This window comes from Antedon bifida, chromosome 11 (genome assembly GCF_963402885.1).
Source record: "Antedon bifida chromosome 11, ecAntBifi1.1, whole genome shotgun sequence".
Classification (NCBI taxonomy): domain Eukaryota; kingdom Metazoa; phylum Echinodermata; class Crinoidea; order Comatulida; family Antedonidae; genus Antedon; species Antedon bifida.
The window spans coordinates 16,743,503-16,767,106 of record NC_136236.1 but is presented as its reverse complement, the minus strand read 5'-3'; the positions used below and the strand labels follow the sequence as shown (position 1 = coordinate 16,767,106).

At 36.3% G+C, this 23,604-nt stretch overlaps 2 protein-coding genes across 3 annotated transcripts in view; both read right to left on the bottom strand.

The window, feature by feature from the left end:
- Positions 1–23,604, bottom strand: part of LOC144855294 (ubiquinol-cytochrome-c reductase complex assembly factor 6-like) — a 128,855-nt gene that overhangs the window by 70,209 nt on the left and 35,042 nt on the right. The window lies entirely within an intron of this gene.
- LOC144855291 (wnt inhibitory factor 1-like) lies at positions 2–22,490 on the bottom strand. 2 transcript variants are annotated; one of them, XM_078713105.1, is made up of 8 exons: positions 22,169–22,490; positions 18,542–18,666; positions 7,489–7,594; positions 6,940–7,089; positions 5,209–5,313; positions 4,467–4,562; positions 2,206–2,301; positions 2–1,414 (listed from the first exon to the last, which is right to left on the bottom strand). In XM_078713105.1, exons 1-8 carry the CDS (start codon positions 22,287–22,289, stop codon positions 1,302–1,304), a joined length of 912 nt encoding a protein of 303 aa, XP_078569231.1. In that variant the 5' UTR covers positions 22,290–22,490; the 3' UTR covers positions 2–1,301. The 2 variants fall into 2 exon arrangements, with proteins under 2 accessions (XP_078569231.1, XP_078569232.1); XM_078713106.1 differs by having other exon boundaries at positions 3–1,414; positions 6,952–7,089.

The window sequence follows — 23,604 nt, the reverse complement described above, 5'->3', positions numbered from 1 at the left end:
TGAAATAAAACACGTATCATATTGTGCAGAAACCTCCAAAATATGCGTAATTTCTGAAATTCTGTCTACAAAAAAAGTGTGATATGCCCAAATATGTTAGTGATATGCCCAAATATGTTAGTGATATGACATCATCATGTCCATACATAGGTATATCAAAGTTTGATAGTGTAGACAGAGCTTAAGTTTTAAATAGGCCTATACTAACCTTATAGATATTGTATTTTCTTGGTGACGTAAAAACACCAATATAATTAAATTAAAAGACATAGTAAGAATAAATACTTTCACACTTTTATATACAATTTGAAACATCTGAAAAGGATTAACTAAATCGTCGTAAAATCTGTTTTTTCTCGAATTTGTAATTTGTAAAGATCACACAAAAACACTCCCCTCTATCAAACAAAAAAAAAGATTTAAAATATTTTTTAAAAAAAACTTTTTATTTTTGGCCAATACTCTGAATTACATATTCTTTGCCATAGCCGCCATAAATGTTCACAAATATAAGTATGAACATCTTTAAACATTGTAAATATTTATATTATTTTCATAGTCGCGACCGTTTAAGAAATACCAACTGTAACTTAAAACTGTCATTGCTAAGTTTGATAGTTTTTTACTTCGGAAACGTTTAATTTATTCTAGTATCGATACTATCGTATCGTAATTTAATATTAAATTACATTTCTGTTTTTACATCTAATAATAACGGTTTACCCCTTTAATAATACAATCAAGGCCCAAACAATTGTCCCCTGAATAGGGGTTGGTTGTGTCGTTAAAATTAATGTGTTTCCAGGGGTATCCCAAAGGAGTTCAAATGTATTTTAAATCTATGATCTAACGCTCTGTCTACATTAAACTTTTTGTGACAAAAATGCGATGAGCCCATATATGGACATGATGTCATATCACTACCGTATTTGAGCATATCATTACCATATTTGGGCACATCACACTCTTTTTGTCAAATTAGCTTTGACAGTGTAGACAGAGCTTAAAAAAGTTTGAAAACCAGACAGCATATAGCCTTTAGTGTTATAAAAACAAAATGACATTTTCTTTTTTCTTGCTAGAACTACTTAAAAACATTACATTTTATACTTCAATAAAGAATACATTGGGGCATTTAGACTAATCCGTACTAAGTCTACGACCCAATAAGATTAGCGTAAATCTACTTCATGTGTTTATTTGTCGAGAACTGTTTAATGTTTCCATGGATACCACACGCGGATCATTTATGTAGTCATCAGGTACATTTTATCGCTTCGAAAACTAGGTTCCTGTGTTTATTATAACTTATTTATTTTTCTATTATCAGCTGTTCGTATTTTGGTTGATTTCGGTGATTTTCGTTTAACTCTTGTCATTTTGTAGAATTTTTCATAAACTTCACTTGTTAATTCTGTAAAAGAAAAACAAAGTTATAAATACATAAAGGCTAAAGCTTGGTTCACACTAAAACGCAACGCAAGGACGTAAGCAGTAACGTAAGCGAATTGACCAATGACAAGCGACAGTTTGAATAATCCATCGCTTTTGATTGGTCAATTTGCTAGAATAATTTAGACAGTATCCCCAACTGTTTACAATTCCATGTTCACATAGTTTGGCTACGTGTCAATGTTTAGATTGCCGTGTAGCTATGATAGGGATGACGTTATAACAATGTAATGTTGTATGCTATCCTCGGGTCAAAGGGCACTGAAAGATGAGGAGAACATTATGAGACACCTGATGGGAAAATTGTAGTTTTTGTTAAATCGTAAAACTTGTATTTAACACAGTGGAATGCGGGTCTTGCACAGTGGGATAGACAGAAAACTGGGTTTCGGTAAAAAGGGGTTTAGAACTGGTATTCCACTTTTCGGTAAATAGGTTTTGTAGGACTGTGGGATTCGGAATACTGGTTTTCAGTAATTAATTGGGATTTAGAAAACTGGAATTTAGAACTGGTTTTCGGCATACTGGTTTTCGGCATACCGGTTTTCGGCATACTGGTCTTCGACATCCTGGTTTTAGGAAAGCTTGTTTTCGGCATCTTGGTTTTCCGGAAACTTGTTTTTAGAATTGAAATCCCGCATACCGGTTAGGTGATCGGCATAATTAGTTTTTCTTCGCTATTCAATATTAATTGATAGGCCTAGAGAGATTTTATATGTGGTTCTTTTTCAAATAAATAAAACATTTTCTTACGTTTTTTACAATATTTGCCGGTCCATTGCTTGTAACACATGCATTTATCTGGTCCTATACAACGACCGTTGTTATTGCAGTCATTCTTACACGAAGCTGAAAAAAAAAACACAAAGTAAACTAATTTATTAACTAGAAATTAAAATGTGTATAAACAAATAATAAACTATTCGAATATATTGCATTAGATTTAATTACAGTGATTTGTGTGACCGTATTTTGCCATTAGTCGCCTATTTTCCGCCCTCAATTTGGCGTTTTTTCCCAAATTTTCCCATAATACTCAGTAACCCCATTCGTCGATCTTGGGGGAGGGGAGTTGAGGGTGAGGGACGCTAACCCGATCATTTTTATTTATTGTTGGTTACAATGTACGGCTAATCAGGTTTTACCTTTAGTCGAATTCATTGAAAATAACATGACGCATTTGAATGGAATTTAAGTTTATTTTCACCAACGTAATTTCATATGTCAGGTGTAAACACATCTCTGTAATTCATCTAACATTCAACCTCCAAAATAAACCACTCTGAGAAAACGATCAAGATATATGATTTCTCTCACAAGTTGGTGAACTTTAGGCCTATGCATATGTAATGATTTTGAAAGCTATTTGCTAATTGAACCATGTAGTATGATTGTACTGTATACATAATGATTTTTTAAATTTGTTAATTATGGCAGTGATGTGGATATTCTACATCCGAGATATATGAATGGTAGAGATAGTTTTTAATAATATTGTATATAATAATATTTTTTCTCCTACAGGACGATACATATAGGATGAAAATGTAAAACATGTAAAAAGTCACATGAAACAAATCACTGAGAGTTATTTAAGTTTATCTGCCGTTACGATAATACATTTCTATTATGAGATTCACCAAATGCAAAATTTCAGCAAGTTTGCTCAAATTAGGTTATCATATTATTAATTTGACAAAGTTACCGAACAGTCCAGTATTGTTCCGTCGAATTAACCTAAAAATCTACTTTTTAATCAGTTTAATTCGCACGGAATGGTCCCAGTGTTCTCAGTGCGGCTTCTTCTTTTCAAAATTAACTTGCGTAAATTATCCCTGAAAGTCCTACTAAACAAATGGAAGTATTTATGGTACTATTTAATTATGTCTGTGTCTTATAATGAACAATGTATGGGACGCTAAAACCGCATGACATAAATTGTAAAAAGATAAATCAAATCGAGGGTCATGTTTCTGTACTGACTGTATCAAGAATATGAGATAGTAGATTTTTATGCGTGCGTCGAATTGTACAGCAGCTCATCGCATTTTGAAACCTACGCCAAGAATTTAATAGGACTGCCCACCTTATGTTACCACACATAGAGGGTGAATGAATTGTTAACCAATCGGAGTTCGGAGTTCAGTTGGGGCGATTTTTTTTTTTTAAATCACTATCATTTCAGGTTTTTCCATTTGGTTGTTTAATGGTAATATAGATATGAATTATGAATTATGACATTTCAAACTTTAAAGAGAAACACAGGATTCAACAGAATTAACCGAGGCGCTATCTTGGCTAGACGCTACCATTAAAATGTTCACCTAGAGTTAAAGGGCGTGGCTTTGACTTTGAAGATGCCGACAGTAATTAACCTATACCATTTTCTATTTGTTTCCAATCAGTGTGTGAACGTGACCATAGCCATACAGATAGCCGACAACACGTGGATTCTCACTCGGGAACTCGGTAAGTGCTATACACGATTTTACTTGGAAAAACTAGGCCTATGTAGTCGGTTCATTATTTCATGTCATCAAGTTTTTTCTCCGTAACTTTTCTCAAACGTAACATTAAACATGATTCCTTTAACTTGAATGCATCTTGTAACTGTATAACCATACTATTGACCTGTTGACCCCATTATTGACCCCAAAGGCTTTCAGGACCGCACATGGATACATCATGTAATAATATGTATAACCATAGTATAAAGCACTGTCCTAAAAGTATTGAGCCCTAAGCGTTTTCAGACCGTCCGTGCAATAGATCGAAATGTCACGGAATTCAAACCGTGATAATTAACTACCGTAGTTCAAAGCTTGAATGAATTAATTGTGCACATGTGCAGACATTATGACGTGCTCTTCGACTCTATTCCTCGACACATTTTGGTCGTTAGTTCCTGACGACCAACAGCACAATATGCGTAGATTCCAGGCCATCGAAAATCAAAGGCTTTCTATTTTTCAGCGGTGTCTTTCACTATTACGTTAAGGCGTTTTGTAACTTACCCTTTTCGCATATTTTTCCATGATATCCCTCAACGCATGAGCACACACCCGGTTCAGTACACGTACCCCCGTTAAAACAATGTGGTACACACAAAACTAGAATATTAGAAAAAAAAAACATTGCAACTGAATATCAAAAAAAGATTAAATTCTTGTCGAGTTCCATGAATGTGCATTTGCGTTTTCGGTTGGTCCGTTGATTACAAAAGTGCAGCAGATAGAAAGTGCGGCAGATAGAAGGAAGAACGTGCGGCAGATAGAAAGAAGAACGTGCGGCAGATAGAAAGAAGAAAGTGCGGCAGATAGAAAGTGCGACAGATAGAAAGAAGAAAGTGCGACAGATAGAAAGAAGAAAGTGCGGCAGATAGAAAGAAGAAAGTGCGGCAGATAGAAAGAAGAAAGTGCGGCAGATAGAAAGAAGAAAGTGCGACAGATAGATAGAAGAAAGTGCGACAGATAGAAAGAAGAAAGTGCGGCAGATAGAAAGAAGAAAGTGCGGCAGATAGAAAGAAGAAAGTGCGGCAGATAGAAAGAAGAAAGTGCGGCAGATAGAAAGAAGAAAGTGCGGCAGATAGAAAGAAGAAAGCGCGGTAGATAGAAGGTGCGACAGATAGAAAGCGTGACAAGTACACTACCAATTGCGACTAACTACAAAGTGCCACGTACGTGACGCACCAGGGAGATTTGCCATCTGTTTCCTTTTTAAGCTATGTTTTTCAGTGAGGAGGTTTAGTGATCTTACCTTGTCTACATGACGGGCCATAGTACCCGTCCCGGCACTCACAAACACCGTACTTGCCGCATGATCCTCCATTTTCGCAAGCATGCCTACATGGTATAACTGTACCTGTATAGTAGACGCAAAAACAAACATGTTTAAGTGTGACGTGTAGGAGGCCTAACATTATGTACTCTCGTTCATTTACCCCTGGGACCCCACCGCTTTTCTCCCGCCACTCTATACCCTTGGGTGTCCGAAGACATCGATCACAGGGGACATGCATCAACAATCTTACAAAACAATATCCATACATTTAAACGTGCAATTCACCCTTAAGATGGTAATAGAGAAGAGGTCGTTGATTCGTAATATGTACTTTCTGATCTTTCAAACATGAATTCCCAACATAATTTATCATCTAGAGTTTTCATTGGCAAGTGCATTGCTTTTTAATCTTCTCTAAATACCATGTATATACATTTTGAATTCCATCCGGGACACCAATTTAGTCGAAGCGGAACGACAAAGAAATGTGGAGTCGAAGTTAAATGTGGCTTGCTAAGGTCGATTGATACGCTATATAAATCATAATAATTTAGTAATATTACCTCCGTAATCTGGGAGTGTAGGTACGTGAACGAGGTTTATTAAAGAGTTCAAGAAGGGCGTTTCGGGGCATCTAGGGCCGGTAGGGGAGCGTCTCGACTTTCGTCTAAATTGGACAAGGAAATTTGATTGTATTAAAGTACAATAAGGCATCGAGTAGACAACAACATCAATCTCCTCTCCTCTTTTGTAACCGGATACAAAATCATGAAAACGGGCGTTTACACTAACGCATTCCGGATTCCGTACAAAACGTATCTGGCCCGGCCACAGTACCGATTTCGGACTCGGAACGGAGCTTAGAATTGGTAATGGTACTTTAAAATAAGACCAACGAAAAGCAATTATGTTGGCTGTACGTTTGTTGAGAATTCTACGTTCTACTCTTACTAGTATGTCTAGTTTACTCGTGAGAGAAAAAGTTACAATAACAATGAAATTAAAATACAAATAATCGAGGTCGAATGTCAATTTGTATAGCCACTAGAGGTAGAGGTATAATTTGGATTTTAACCCAAAAGGTAACGAGATATATTTTAAGAGCGGCTTGGGAAGAGAAAATATAAACATTGGATTTTAGTTTTCAACAAAATTCTAAACCATGGATAAATATTGAAGACCAGCTGACAAATTAATCTGCTATGTAATACTAATCATAATGTAATTGAATACTTTAGTGTAATGTTATACTGGTATCAACTTATTAGGAAAATATGAAATTATGTATATACAGTACTGCGATTGAAAATTATGCTCAAGACCATGGATAGTTTCTAGTTACGATTTTTAAATTGTGACGAGACTGTACTAAGTTTGTTATCATAAACCCTAGGTGTTGCTGAGTTAACGAAAATATCTCACCTAAATCCGAACCCATCTCTATCTTTGTTTAACCCTCCATGCCATCCCCGACAAGAACAGGAGAATACCCGGCTGACTACTACTACTTGATGTATACCTTCTCTCTTCTCCTTATGATCTAAGACCATTATTGACTCACCTCTGACAAAGCCTACTGTGTTATGTCATATGTTATTCAAATATTTAAATAATATTTGTTCATTTGTGACATCACAAAAAGTTGATGATAGTCGTCATGCGTTACGTGTAGGTCACGTGTGCTTAGTCTAGTGTACGTCATTTTACCTTTTGTCTTACCGATATTGCAACGTTTATTGATGTTAATGGTGACTGGTCTGGATTGACGTCTGACGTCACTATTGGTGAAGCTGAGACTGATGTAGACAGATTTCATCTCGCCGTCACCGTCTTCACATGGCAGCCAGAGCTGGAACTCTACAGAAAGAGAGACAATGTAAGAATAGGCCTACAAGTGTTTTGTTCAACCTTTATACAAAATGCTGTATTTTAGGTTTTTTTGGATTTGTGCAAATTATGGTTACGTAAACGTGTTCGAATTGTTCTTGGTACGGGTTAGCAGGCCATCATTCTTTAGATTCAAAGTCTGAATGAAGTTAACTGAATGACGTAATACTTCTATTAGTTCAAATGTGTGACGTAGGTCTATGTTGTTAGATAGTTGATGTCCCCTGTTAAACACCTCCTCAAAAGAAATCTATATTTCCTATTGGCGCTCCATATGTACCTTTTTTAATCAACCTAAACAATTTGTTTTGTCAGTTTGTGATAGACGGCTGGGAGGGATTTTAATTATACAATAATAAAGTGGCTTACCCGATTCGACGTGAGGAACATCTCCAGCGTGTGGTATACTGAGATATGGTGACGTTGATAGGCCGCTATCGCCTGAGGTCACCAGTTGATCAATGGAGTATTTATACTAAAAACAAACAGAAGTGAACGTGTTACTATAATATTGTCTTGTCTTCAACATACCATAATATTAAAGATAATACAGTTTACTTAAATGCTAAAATCCATGCTAAAATAAAATAAAAGAAATGATCGATTTTGATTGGACAGGCTGATTACTCATGATTCGTAGCAGTATCAGCCCATGAATTTTATAATAATAATATATTTCTATAGCGCACATATCACTAAAAAAAAATGAAATTCAATATTGGCCTATATTGGCCTATACATATACATATACATTATTATTGTATTGGATTCCTGATATATTAACATATCCATGTTAACATGAATTTTGAATGCTATGAAAATATGATTGGCGTGTATTTCATTGGAGAGGTTCACAAACAAAATCATTCGCTCCAGTTATTATTGAGTTTATATATTTGTCAATGAATCTTTAACGCTCGAGTTGTGCTGTTGCTTAGCAACGTCAAACATTAAATCAAATTGGGCATATCATAGACCAGTATTGTAATTGATTCGGTCGTAGAGATTCAATGTTGTGTTTTGAAACAGATCATATATGGAAGACTGCAAAACATGCTAGTGATGTAAATATATAAATTGTCGAACTGACACAGTTGTTTTTTAATAGGTTGAAGCAGTTTTGTGTAGAATTTCCGCAACATTATTTTAGTCTTTTCCCTTTTCACTCGACAGTCTAACCTAAGAGTGAAGTTTTCGAAAGTCTGTAGAACCGTTTTTCTAAAGACGAAAAAGTTCAGAATCAATACCGTAAATGTTCGTTTGGTTTGTATTAAATATAAATTCCGATTAGGACCTGTACGGTACACAATAGACCCACGGCAGAAGTGCAGCGCCTACCAAATCAGCGCACCGGGAGATGAATCTTCAAATAGTGTACCAAATTTAGCAAATGGAGCACACGAAACAAAAAATGTTACAAGATATCTGTGGAAATACGCCTACCTCTTTGTCAGAAAAGTGAAAGTTAATTAGGACTTTTGAAGCTCATGTAGCCGTAATACGAGAGAGGGTATTCGTTCAGGAAGGTGGGTAGTAATAGTATAGAATAGGCCTGGAACACAAAGTATTGGATGTACAAGTTTAAAACAACATAAGCCGGAATATACCGACGCAAGCCGGTGGCAATTTGTAATCTACAGCTTACTAAGCCTAGCTGGGCGGCCGATTAAAAAACAGAAAGTTACTTTCAGGTAGTGGACTGGAATTGTCCAAACCAGGTCAGCTCTGGGGTCAACTGAAGGTAAAAAGAAGCTAAAATGCATGTCGAAAATCCGATAGGATTATTAACACGGAATTCCTCTAAGAATTGATCTTCTGGGAGTAATCTACGGCTCTGTAGACAAAGTGTTATCAATTTGTAATAACTCGCTTGAAAAACATGTCATTGATCTATTGATACGGTATTAAACTACCCACCTTTAAATGAAAAATTCAGACTATCGGATGACACCTTTTTTTGTTGATTGATTGATGTAATTGTAACAGTCTTAATATTTATTTGAAAAAATAAATGTTTTGTAGTACATTATATGAGCCCATACGACTGCTATTAATTTCATACGGTAAAGTAACAAGTTAAAATGTATATAGGCCAAACGCAATTTACCAATTTACTGTGCTTTCCTATCTTATCATTGTCTTTTCTTTTAGTATAAAGAGGGGGAAATGGAAGAACAATAAAACAATTTCACTGACGTCGTCTAATTTACAAATACATATTTTGCCTTTTTAAGATGTAAGGTCTGATATGCTAGTGCAGTGCTAGTAACATGTTTGTTACGAGGAGAATACGCAAGTGCGTCTATCGTTTTAGAAGAGTTTTGAAATTGAAAATTATCTTGTTGGGGGTAACGAACTATCTTCTTAGTGTGATTTTACGTTTTCTATTTTGCGTATGGAATTGTTATTCTGAAATAAAGTAATCAATCAATATTTAATTGAGGAGTAACCGTTTCTGGTTATAATTCAGGTAATTACCATGAAAGGAGCGTGTTTCTATACATAGGCCTACACTTCGCAGTTGTATATCATGTTTAAGGTTAACAACGTAGGGGTTTGATAGTCAACTTCAGTTAGGTAATAAACACGTTGTTAAAATAGTACAGAGAATGCTAGCAGCGCTAATAAACTGACCTTAAAATGTACTAGTTTATTTTGTAACAAATCGTTAAACTGTAGCTCACCCTGTCACGATGGTTTTGGTTCGTTTTAGAATAAGGTGATAGGATTGAGATTTTAGGGAGAGAAAAGTAAAGTCCGACGAACCGTAACTCCTTCGGAAGACCTTATCTGTGATAATATATGAAGGCCTAGGTGTATCGAATATAACATTCTTCCAACATACGATATGTCTACTAAGTAACACAATGCACCCTTTTAAGTAGTAGGCCTACCTGTAGAGTAAAGTTGCGGATGAAGAGCATTCATCCGACTCTGTCGGGGACCTAAAAACCAGTCATTGTTACGAAGGAAAACTGCAGTTTATCAGTACTGAAACATTGCCTTGCCTTTTAGATCGACACGACAGGGCTATTATCATTACAAGTAGGCATACTAGGTCATGTAGGCCTGCTACATCACGAATACAATCGTGTATAGGCCTACAAAACGATGAAACACTGTTAGGCACTGGGAATAAGCTTCATTTCCGTGACGTGAGGACGTAACCCAAGGACGTAGTCGTAGGTGCAACGCAAGCAAGACCAATAACGATGTTTGGGATGAGTTATGGGAACCAAAGCAATTAACTAATTAGTTATTGTCTCATCACTAGATTAATAGGCCTAGCATGATTAATAGTGACACCACATGGATTGTCGACTGCAAAGATTGTGATCATGGCAGCATCCTTCCGAATGTGACCACATATCTGATATAATGCCCTGTGATCTTCCGTATAATCCTATAAACGGAAGTACGGATGTGGTACACATGGATGTGGCACATGGCCCTATTTCATTTTGTGAAACACATTATTCAATATATTCATGTTTGAAATGTTTCCTAAAGGAATTTTAAATAAGCATACGAATGACATAGGTAGAGGTTGAGGGAACACACTCCCGCAGAGACGGAAGAAAGTGCACCTCTTGTTCTGCTTTAAACGAGGGACCACAAAACGGTGGACCATTAAACAGCTTGCTTGTGACGCATCTGTCCGTCCCTCCACCTCCGTTTCCATGCCCGAACCAGCCTACATGTTTTTGCTTAAACTTGCCATTATTGGACGTACAAGCAACGCAAGTAATTTAACCAATCACACGCGATGGATTATTCGAACTGTCGCTCGCGTGCGTTGCGCTTACGTCTTTGCATTTGGCCTAGTGGGAACCAAGCTTTACACAATTTTGAAATCTTGGAGTGTCTTGTTTTTGTAATTCTCCAATGCAATCACATCGAATCCACATATGTTTACGCCACTTAACCATCATTACCACCGAACAATATCAACATTTCGCCTCAATAGTTAACAAGAATAACTAACTAATATGACTAGGATGTGTGCAGTATAGCTTTACGGATTTTAAGTGACTGCCTGACACCTTTTGCTTGTGTTTACACTAGCGAGGTTGTTCGCTCTTTTCACGGCTATTAACCACGGTCAGACGAGACCGTTTTTGACACCGATAATCTGGCATGCAGAGGTAAACTAGACAACCTGCTTCCAAACAAATCCCCTACCCCTCAGGCCTGGCGAAATAAGCTGTTTTTAAAAGGAATTACTAATGTGTTGAGCACCGACTGGCAAACAATATCGTTGTTTCCATGTTCCAGGTAAAATTAATTGTAGGCAGAGACATCTAGGCCTAAGGAGAAATTGAAATATCATAAAACAAGCTATTTTGAAGTAATCTTATTCTTAGATTTCTAAAGAAAGACCCTGTGTATTTATTTATCCATTTGAATACATTTTTCTAGTTTAGATTACATCTATTACCTAAAGTGTTCAAAATCCCCTGTTGCATCAGTGGTCTTATAGACACCTGTTAGGCCTACGGGTGTCTTGTATGGATTATATTGTGAGCCCTTGTTATTAAACGCCCTAAAGTTATTTTTCACTGACCAATCGGACCCAGTAGATCAGTTTTCTTACTGGGCTAAATTCAATTTTACTGCCCATCAATTTTTTTTATAATTTATCTGATTCTAGGATACTGTATATCCACATTCTATATCATTGCCCAGTATCATAGGAATATTTCGTAATACAGCATCTCGTACGGTATCGCACACGCAACGCAAGATAGATGATCTTTTATCGCGAAGTGGTTGCGCTTACGCCTACGCTCGTCCTTGCTACGCTTACGTCCTTACTTTCTAGTGGGAACCAAGCTAAGCTGTATAGTGATTAGTCAAATTACTTGCGCTGCGCTTACGTCCTTGCGTTTGCGCTGCGAACCAAATTCAATTTCATTTTTTTCCATCTTTTTTGTCGTATTTATAGGCCTATGGTGTTGGTTTTTTTTTTTTTTGTAATATCACGAACATGTGTAAAAACAATCAATATTGATTGAACAAGTTGTACTGCACATGTAAATAAATAAAGTTTATATATATATGCCTATACAAAGTATAGCAATGTCTAGCTGATCCTTAATCAGAGTTGGCTTATTAATTGTTCAAGATACAAATTGCTAGACCTTGGTTTATATTGAGTCGTATTATAAACCAATATCAATTTCGCCAGTGGCTGAGGCGATCAACTTGGTACCCTTAGAATTTAATTTCTATGGAATGCAATCAAACTACAGGTGTTTGTTCAACTTATATAATAGAATAAATTGGTTGCTTTTGTTTGCTAATTTAGCGGAATTGAACGCCAAGCATGCAGAAAATTACTTTAGGAATTTGTATGGTGTTCGATGATGAGTTAATTGCGTTGCATCTTGCACAACTCGTAACAGAGTTTTTGATTCGATGGCCCTCCTTTTAATTTACTTCTTATCTAAATATTACTACTTTAGTAAGATTACACGGAGTAGGAGAAACGTCTACCTATCTTCTAATATCAGTTTCATTGCTCAATTGAATAACATAAAACCATGGAGAAATAAGAAAAACCTTTCCAAGCAATTGCTTCTACATACTACTGTAATAAAAGTACAAGTCTTGTGTGTGTATTGTTTACTAACTAGATTACGACTAGTGCCCACTTGGGAGATGTAAAATGAAGGTTACATCGAGAAACTAATTGATTTTAAAACGACACTGTAAGCTGTCGTCAAAATTTCTATTCTAGTGGTACCGTATTCTATAATGTTTCAGTGACATGGATTGCGTATCTTAGACCTAGCTTTTAAAATTGAAATCGTTAACATTAACTTCGACTTACACAGAATAATAATAATAACCAAATGTTTAAAAAACATCTGTGAAAAAACGTTAAAGGGACACCCAACGAAGTCTCCCCTTAAATAAGATTGTCCCCTGTTAGAAACTATATTTCTCGTGCGTTTCCCCTGAATAGATGTCCCAATGGAGGACACTGTATTTAGAAAAAAAAGCAGACGAGTTCTTTAGAAGGCCATGAGATCATTCTTAACATGTGACCGATAATGAAAATATACGATATCTTACTGTATCCCCTGTGTGTAACAAACAACCCACAAAGAAACTTTCTCAAACATGGTATCTAAAGACTTCGTATCCAAAATTCCATTTCAAAACACCCGTCGGCGTAAATCAGTTAAATAAATTCACACTTTGTTATAATACTGTTGATTCAATATATTGTTGAGTTGTGTAAATGTTGACTGTGTTTGCTGTCTTTCCCCCCAGCGGGACATGGCCGACCTATAGGGCCTAGAGTAGATAGAATGGTTTTAACTGGGCCTCATGCCTTCAGGCCTCTCAACATATCAGTTTTCTTGTTGTTATGTGTAATGTTTTGATAACGACATGACCTAAGATGTTTGTCTTTCACGGTTGACAAATTGAATGTAAAGTTTCAATGATGTATGGATTCGATAATATGTAAAATTTGGTCTCGCACTTTAAGTCATTCTTTTACGAAGATTTAATCATTACACAATGGTTTCTGATAGAATATAAATAGAATATAGAATATAAACACAAAACTGATGAAATAACGGACCCACATATTTACCCCCAAAAAGTACCATCTTTAGGCAGTACTCGACCACCATCCACCACCGTCGCATACAAGTGTTATTATACGATGGTGTCTGTGTTCAAATGTGTGTCGGAGGTACATCGGAGTCCGTTGAAAACTCCGATAAGATATCGGAATCGGATCAGCTTAGACTCGTTCTGTGTACACCTCTAGTCGTGTGCACAGTTAGGGATATTCACATTACAATTTGCACATTGTACCATTCTATATCATTGTACCATATTAGTATATTCATGGAGAATTATTTCTCCATGGCATATTGTACCATTCTATATATCATTTCCATTCATTCGTAGAAGGTGGCCATATCTTGTTACGGTAACATCTGTCTTGTACGCAACAATTTGTTTTTGCAAACACTGATTTGTGCTTCTACAAAATCCATAAAGATTGGAAACCTTCTATTCACTTTGTAAACTTTCCGCCAATCATCCCAAGTGGCTCATTCAATCATTTTAGCCAGTGCCAGGGGTTACAAAATACTCTCACAGGAGTCGCTTCAATGAAATCTTTAACTTGTATATCAAAAGTTCGTTGAAAAAGTATTTCACTAAACTATTGCTACTTATCATTGGATACGCTACTCTTTATGAGTCCCCTGCGTTTGGTTATAACATGGAATTAGGGTTTAACAATCGAAGCGCTCAGAAAACCAAACCACAGAGTTCTAACCCCCAGTATGATAAGACGTTCATTGAACTCCTATTCCTAACTTGTTAAAACTTTCTAAACTCGATTGATGAAACTGAAGGCAATTGATGAAACTGAACTCGATTGATGAAACTGAACTCGTTTGATGAAACTGAACTCGTTTGATGAAACTGAACTCGATTGATGAAACTGAACGCGATTGATGAAACTGAACGCGATTGATGAAACTGAACGCGATTGATGAAACTGAACTCGATTGATGAAACTGAACTCGATTGATGAAACTGAACTCGATTGATGAAACTGAACTCGTTTGATGAAACTGAACTCGATTGATGAAACTGAACTCGATTGATGAAACTGAACGCGATTGATGAAACTGAACGCGATTGATGAAACTGAACGCGATTGATGAAACTAAACTCGCTTGATGAATTTGAACTGAAACAATTCTGGATGTGTGACTGTGCTAATAAAATGACATCTCAAGTATGCCCTATTATTACAACTTGGACATTAGAGTGTTCAAAATGTTGACATGTTGTCACATTGACAGATACGTACGGGAACACCAACGTGAGACATGTCATAAAAACACCTCCCTGCCTATTTTAATCAAACACAACTAAAACGGGCAAGCTGTCAGAAGTCGAAGTTGACTGTTTCCCTTGGCTTGCGTGTCGCATTCTAACGTGACATGACTCAAATTATTAGACAAGAAAACGTCTCACGGGGTTAGGGCCTAACTACAAGGAGGTACTTAATTATAACGCTAATTATTTTAGGGATTATGACACGGAAATTTCTTCTCTTCGGAGAGGATATCTCGAAGGCAAACGTTTTGGAAAACCACACACCGTTAATAATGTTAGGAAAAGTAGGTCTCTCTCTGAACGGAACGTTTGAGGCTTAAGATCACAGACAACATTCCAGACAAGTACGAACAACGTATAATACCATAGGCCCACTCATACACGCCATTGTGTTGGAATGTTTCATAAAGATACCACCACATGCTAATGATTATTAAATATTACAGCCTATAGTAGTTAAAGGTCTGTCTACACTATCAAACTAGTTTGACAAATAAGTGTGATGTGCCCAAATATGGATGTAATATGACATCATCGTGTCCATATATGGGCACATCGCACTTTTTTTGTCAAACAAGTTCGATAATGTAGACAGAGCTTTAGATTGCGTTTATTCCACTTATGCTCATAAGTGCTCTAGCCTCAATAGGCCTATAGCATGACGTAAAATATCATCTTCTTTGATACGAATTTGAGTAAGATAGGTACCATAGGCCTAAATATAGCATGACGTAAAATATCATCTGCTTTGATACGAATTTGAGTAAGATAGGTACCGGACCATAGGCCTAAATATAGCATGACGTAAAATATCATCTTCTTTGATACGAATTTGAGTAAGATAGGTACCCAAGCCTCATTATAACATGACGTAAATATCATCTTCTTTGATACGAATTTTGAGTGAGATAGGTAGTCCCCATGTAATGTTAACTATGTTTTACGGTGGCTCAACACCTTTGTATTTTGAATGTCTCTTTACTAATGTTTGTGTACATTTGAACATAGCTTAATGTATGTTAAGGTCAGGTTAATAACCATGATGACAAACATTTATGAATGAATTTGGCTTGGCTTCCTGCTTGCTCGCAGCTTCAATGTTTACAGAGGAAAGTAATGTTTATTTTGGCAAGACAAACGTGTTAAAGTACCCGTATATCATCTTGTGTCGTCTGCTTGCTTGCTCTGAAAATACATGTAAAGGTTCACCTAGCATGAACTTCTAAAATTAACAAATAATTGTCGTAATGGTCACCTTTGTTAGCCTAAAAAGAATGCCAACATGTGTAGAATTAACAGGCATTAATAGACCGTAGTACTAGTGTACTGTACTTTGTCTTTTACAAGTTCGCCCCACTTTTATTTCATCAATATATGTTATGTTAAATTATATTAAGCATCTGTATACTACATACATATACAGTATATCTATAAAGGCCGTACTTTAATAGGGTTTTCCAATGTAATTTATTTTAAAAGAAAGTAAAACTTTACTCCCAGCCTCAACTTGATTTTTGCCTCCATGTTCCTTAATTATTAACAATTTTGACTGTAGTAGGCCCTAGCATTTGAAGTTTGAAGTAAATCCTCCATGACGTAAGTAGGCCTTGTTTTTAAAAGAAAGGGAGTGCACTTCTAAAAAGTGTTTGACCTATCAGAGCCCTCCTTAGAAACTGTCATCACTTTGAAATCATAAGCATAAAGTATTGTCAGCTGCCTTTCTTCCATCCTACGATAAGTTACTATCGTAACTTGAGGCGTTGGTTGTACCAACTGAAAATCATACAGAAAATTCCATCATGTAGGCAGACGGAGGTAACCGACGGCCGTGCGGATAGACCCTCGTTAATGCTTATGGAATTATTAAAAAATAATTGGGAACTCGTATTCCTACGTATATTCTATACTATATTCCCTCCAATTCCCTCCAGATATTATTAACTGGTGTACTAAACGTAATACGATATTTCATGTATTATTCGTTAAAATGGAGCCCTCTTTTGTGACAGCCTTACTTAGGGGACACCCCTATTAAAGGGACGCTTTTTCGTGAAACGGACAAGGGGAAATATGCTGTTTTAAAACTATACGGTTGAATTCCTATTCAGTCGACACTCCTATTCAGGGGACACCTATAAATAAAATAGACGCTTTTTCGTGAAACAATCAAGGAGTCTACATGATCCAACCTATATTCAGGGACACTCCTATTCAGGGGACACCCCTACTAAGGGGACACTTCACCCATGCTAAGCGGGCATTTTTTTCTGCTGTGCTTACATTGTTTACACAATGTTATTGATAAAAGAAACATAACAGGCTTACACAACCTACAATATAAGTGCTATTATACTTTTTCGCAAACAAATTTGTGTTTGCATTGTCAAACTGAAAAGACTTAATTTTTTGTCGAAACAAGGCTGAAATTACATATTTCGTGTTTAGTTGTCTACTGTCATTTAAACTATAGTAAATCATTTATAATGTCATTGTTCGTATTGTTCTCAAATAACAGAAAAACATAGAAAACTGTCAAAAACATTACTAATATAGCCTTCACCTTCAATTATTATACTTTTTTTACGACAGTATAGATTTTCGATGATAGCGTAAGCACTAACTCGATACCAAGGTTATATCGGCCCATTATTCCAGCTTTAACATTTCGTGTTTGTGGAAAATATTAGATACTTTCATCGTAGTGTATTGTATGCACGTGGATACAAACATAATAGCATGTATACTTTGATTGACGTATAGTATTGTTGAAAACAATTTGTCAAATTCTGTAAACTTTTGATTTGTTAGGTTGTATTCAAATGGAGGTCATGACCCGCAGGTACACTACACAGTGGTTTCAGTAACATATTTGGTTGTAAATTACGATATTTTTGTATTTGGTCCAGGCTGTATCGCATTACCGACTGAAATAATACGATTCGTGTGAATCCGAGTATTCGCTACCATATTGAATTACGCGTTTTAAATTGTTGTAAATTGCCCGTGGACAGTGTGAACACAACTTTACGATCCTAAATAAGTTCAGGCGTGATGATTTTTTTTCCGTTGAGTATTACATTCATTGAGATACAATAATACGTGTTAGAAATAATAAGGTTATATAGGTTGATACTTTGGTGTATAAATGTCAAACATAGGTCATAGGTCATATTAAAGGTACTGTTAACCGAAGTGTAGGCCTAATACAGTAGAAACCCTCCTGGGAGTCGAGACACGCCCATTCATGAGACACTTTCTCGAGGAACGAACGAGGAGAAACAATGTTTTAAACCAGGGAAGAGTAAACCCATGCGGCCACTCTTCAAGGGGACACCCCTATTTTTGTTTATAATCCTGGGCCTACACATGTATGTTAAAATTGATATCTATACTCACCTTGAACCCAATTTGTTGATATTGTCAATGTCATCCCCAAATTGTGTTAGTGTAAATAGTGTATATAATAAGTATCATTTTACAGTTTCACTTTTTAGTGTATAATATCGTAACATTTATATAATACTTAAGTATATTAATTACTTACCCCTGGTGGTGCCTGCCACTTGAACCTCAGGGAGTTTTGATGTTCTGGCAGTGTCAGTTGTGACTCACTTGTCAGTAGGCCTTTATATCTGCCTTGAGTCACAAGTTGAAAATCCGTTGTTGATCCTGCAAACCGAATAGAAATTTAGAATTTAATTATTTTATCACTGACGGAATAATATAGATAGGACAATTTTGGGGTAAGGAGGGGTTCCCTAGATTTGAACAAATCAATTTATTGGTAGAACTATATAGGAAGGCCTACTTGGGGCCGGGGATACGTTCGCAAGATTTGTGACAGTTATTAAATTTAATTAAAAAATTAATTAGTAGAGAGGAACCGTACCACTTGTCGAAACTCGGACCATTATCAATTAAGCTCTGTCAAAACTATCAAACTAGTTTGACGACAACAAAAAGTGTGATGTGACCAATGGTAGTGATATGCCCAAATACGTGTAGTGATATGACATCATCATGTCCATATATGGGCACATTACATTTTTTTGTCACATACAGTTTGATAGTAGTACAGTAGGCTTTGCACAAGATTAATCATCAAACAAAATGTTTGCTTTTTTCATAGAGTTTTATCAGTCTGCAAGGGAATCATTAAACACTTTTTAAATAATCTTTTGCGCACACGATGATATTTCAAATCTACAATGAATCAATCTCCGTTGACAGCTGTCATAATACAAGGTCACTGTTGAAATGTCATAATTAACCCTTCGACTACTGAGTCATGTCACTGTTCTAAAAATAAGAAACTTAACAGCTTCAGTACATAATTTAATATCCATATTCAAAACTTTGTGTTTTTAATATATTAACGTGACTTTTTCCAACAACTGGTCGAGTTGAATTACTGGCAGACTCATTCATCACGATATACGATGTGTGGGCTAAGACACTGTGGCCTATTATATTACACGTTGTATCCAATGTTCTAGCATAGTATGGAAAGCCAAACCCGCCAAAAATACATAAAACATACCATCCACCAAGTATTTTTTGGCGAGTTTGGCTTTCCATAGTATAGATTATGAAAGTTCACCCAATATAATTTCTAAACAGGGTTTTAATAATTTACTTTGGGCTAACAGAATATCATAAATATAGTACAATCCGAAAAATCAAACCAGTGAGATGTAAGACTAAATCAATGATACAGATAGAATCCCAACTTTGAGACAACCTTATTAAGGGGACCCGTCCGAGAAACGAACGAAGCCCAATGTTTTAATGAGAGACATACCTATTACCGATAGTTTCTGCCTTAACCTAATAGGAAAAAATAATGCTACCGGGACACGTTGTTGGGTCGCGGAGGTGGTGTCCTCTTAATAGAAGTTATACTGTAATAAATTGTTACTTTTTCATCTCCTCGCGGACAGACGGCAGTGTCGGATATATCCACTTCCTCCAATTAGGACACTTATCGGAAGTACTGTATTAACCTCAAAATACCTTCATGTTCTATATGTCTGATTTTATTGAAATGGTATTCAATATAATATCATATCCGCCCGTAGGTCAATTGACTCTCTTTAATTTACCGACATATTGCTACATGATACTAATGAGAAAGCTTTATTTGACAGAATTGGGATTCGCGTGGATCCATTCGTGAATGGAGTGGTGCTGGGTCACACCACACCCAGCTGCATTCATCCCTCACTTTGTAGAACCAACCCTTGTAGCTACTCCCGGGCGCGTCAGCTTACTACCTTTTATTATTGAAAATTGTAAAATCATGCTATCGAGAAAAGTGAATATATTGTAATGATCTTTTAAAGTTGCATAGTATATCTCTCCTATTTCTGGATGGCATCGTAGACAACAAGTCGACCAGAAAAGATCTGAATCTTCAGTGATTCGTCAAACGATGTCCACTTTCAATTTCCTTGGACCAACGAGAAAAAGTGCTGAGCACTGGCTGTACTGGTACTGGTACTGGTACTGGTTCAAATAACCGTCTCACAGAGACATCTGGTAGCCATTGACTTAAAGTTGGCATTTGGATGTGTTACTTTTAAATGTAGGCCTACAGTATGAGAGTGACTACTACCAAATTACACAGTCTCAAAACAACTTATAAACAGTTCATATATACAGTTAAAACATTGCTGGGAATTATAAATTTCTGTTGAAGCAGGCTCTAATGAAGTTGCATCTAGTAAGTTGACTTTGTTGTACAACTCTATCAAGTATTGATGGTATCTTCCGACCTCTTCGTTTACTTTGGGTTGTGTGAAAAGTAAGAATTTTTGTAGGATCTTCATTTTCTTTTCTAATTACATGTCCGATCCAGTTGAATTGTTGCTTGTAGACATATTCTTCTAGCGGTTGACAGCCAGTAATTTTGTAGAGATCGTCATTATCAATAAGAAAATGCTATGGTCCTTATGGAAGAATCTAGTCCAGGCCTCTGATAAACGCTTTAGATACAGTACACTCCTTTCTGGCACACCTATCCAGGGGATACGCCCTTATTGAGAGTGGACACTTTGTTGTTCTACTTATAGGGGACTTATAGAGATATTATAGTATTAGCACCTTATATATAGGCACATCCCGAAAAATATGGCATTCAGTTATACAGACAATACACATTAGGGCACAAAGGTTAATGTCTTTCTTATGGCTATTCAGAACATATTGCATGCACGTCCGTATACATGTTCTTATCTCTTGTCATGTCAACATTCGTTGAAATCTTTGTGTATTTTAAAAACCAAACATAGAGTGTATATCTCTTAACCCATGCCCTCTCGGTAATCGTCTAGGCTTTGTTTGCATTTTGTCTCTCCAACAGGTAGGCCTACAGAGTAGGTCTAGGCCTATACGGTCATTTGTATAAATTCAATCGGCAACACATCCACATACTTTATTCCATTTCTTATGACACGACAACGTTTACAATACAGTCAAGCCCTTTGGGGCACCCCTATTCAGAGTACACCTCTATTATTAATAGAAACGCTAGGAGAAATATATGTCTTAATACCAAACGGCCAACTCCTGTTCAGGGGACACCCCCCAATTAGAGGACACCTCAATATGGAACACCCCAATAGGGACACCCCAATTAGGGGACACGTTGTTGGGCCCCGAAGGTTTCTCCTTAATATTAATACTGTGTATGTAGTAATTTAAAATAAAAGAGACATACATTCAAGCTGCCCCATTTCACACGATCCCCAGTGACGAGGTCCTATATAGACGGAGCCTTTTCAGAATTTTGAGGTGTTATTTGTCTCACCTCTGTCTCTTAACAAAGGCGTAGTGTTGTAAACGACACGGGATTCCTTATATTCCTTCATAATAGTGATGATCAATGTATTGAAAGTAAACTATAAAATTACTTTTTCCACAGTAGACACCAAGCACACATCGGGACACCTTAGGTGGGGGGGGGGGGGGGGGGGTGGTTATTTGTCCCCTTTAATCAGAGAGATGTAAAATGTTTTAATAGGGGTGTCTTCTGAATTAGAGTGTCCTAAAACCAACAGAGGAGGAGTTATACTACTTTACTTTTTAAGTTCTCGGAATTGATTATTACTGTTTCAGTAATTTGAAACAAAACACGTTTAGTAGGGTTGTAATATAAATCTAAAATTCTTACCCGAGATCTTGCGCATTTCTTTTCCTTCAATCCATAATTCCAAGGTGTCATTATCCAGAGCTCCAGATGGACATAGAAGCAGCGAATATATGACAAGCAGCGCAACAGCGCTGGCTAGCATATTCGCCGCTTTCCTAAAACTACACAGTCGCACGGAAACGTTTATAAAAATCCCAAGAAAAAAAAGACTTGACTCGTTTGATGATACCACAAAAAAAGAATAGAAATGTGTTTCTATTCTAGAGCATCTCGCATAACGCCTCACTGGTTATCAAAGTAGGTGTACGTGTTCTATCGTTGTATGTTGTCAACTAACTTTTTTGATTGATATCTAGTTAAGTTATATGGAAAGCTTAAATCCACCGGAGGGCGCTATGAAACTGAATAGAAAACTAACTGGCCTATTCTAGATCTCTCTCTGTTTCAGATTATTGGTACTGTATCTAAATGTCTCCATTAACATAGAAAAACGCCGTAATACAACATTCCATGCGTTTCAATGTTTTAACCAATCATAATTCTTGATTTAAAAGAAATGTCGATTTTATTAGATTCTCAGTTATCATCGCATCTTTCAAAAATCCATATTACATAGGTTTAACCATGGAGATACATTAATTCAATAGCTCCATGATTTAGCGTACCGTTGGTAATTAATATACTATTTTTTAAATCGTTTTAAGCGTTTTTAGAAACAATGAAAGAGAGAGACGATGTATTTTATACTAGGCATCGTAGGTCTGGCCCTGATGATTTAAACCAGAGCCATATATATAAAGAGTTACGACATTGAAAATTAGAAGCCATTTTTGTGTCAAAGAATTCGCACGCTGAGGGCGCGCGCGTCTCTTTTGTATAGCGTTTTCCTATAGTTCATGCATTATTTTTAGATTTTTTTGTCTATGAAATAACGCTTATATTCCGTTTTTATTTTAGTAATTAATTTTATTAATGGTATTAATTTGGTAACGTATATATATTGTGTCTATAATAACAAAAGAATAAATGCTAGGGCCTACATGCAAGTCAGGATACATCAAAGCATGAACCAATACAAAAAACACACAAATTCACCTCTCTTTTTATACAGTATATGGCTCTCTGTGTGTTTTTGACACAAACTTTCAGAGACTCGTTCATCATTTCATTTGTAATAATTTGCCTTTATTATTTTAATATTGTTCATACCCTATTCAATATATTAACAAATATATCCACGACACTTTATTATTTTATTTAGTCATCAAAGCATGCATTATGAATTGAAAATATTACATAATTGTTATTAATAGGACGTAGTTATGGGATGTTTCGTTCCAAAATCAATCAATCGAACTTTATAATGTACTAGCGCACGCGCGCGCAATATTCTTTGCCGCAAGTACTTCTGTACGCTGTGCACATCGATATTTCACCGTAAAATGTGCAATTACATT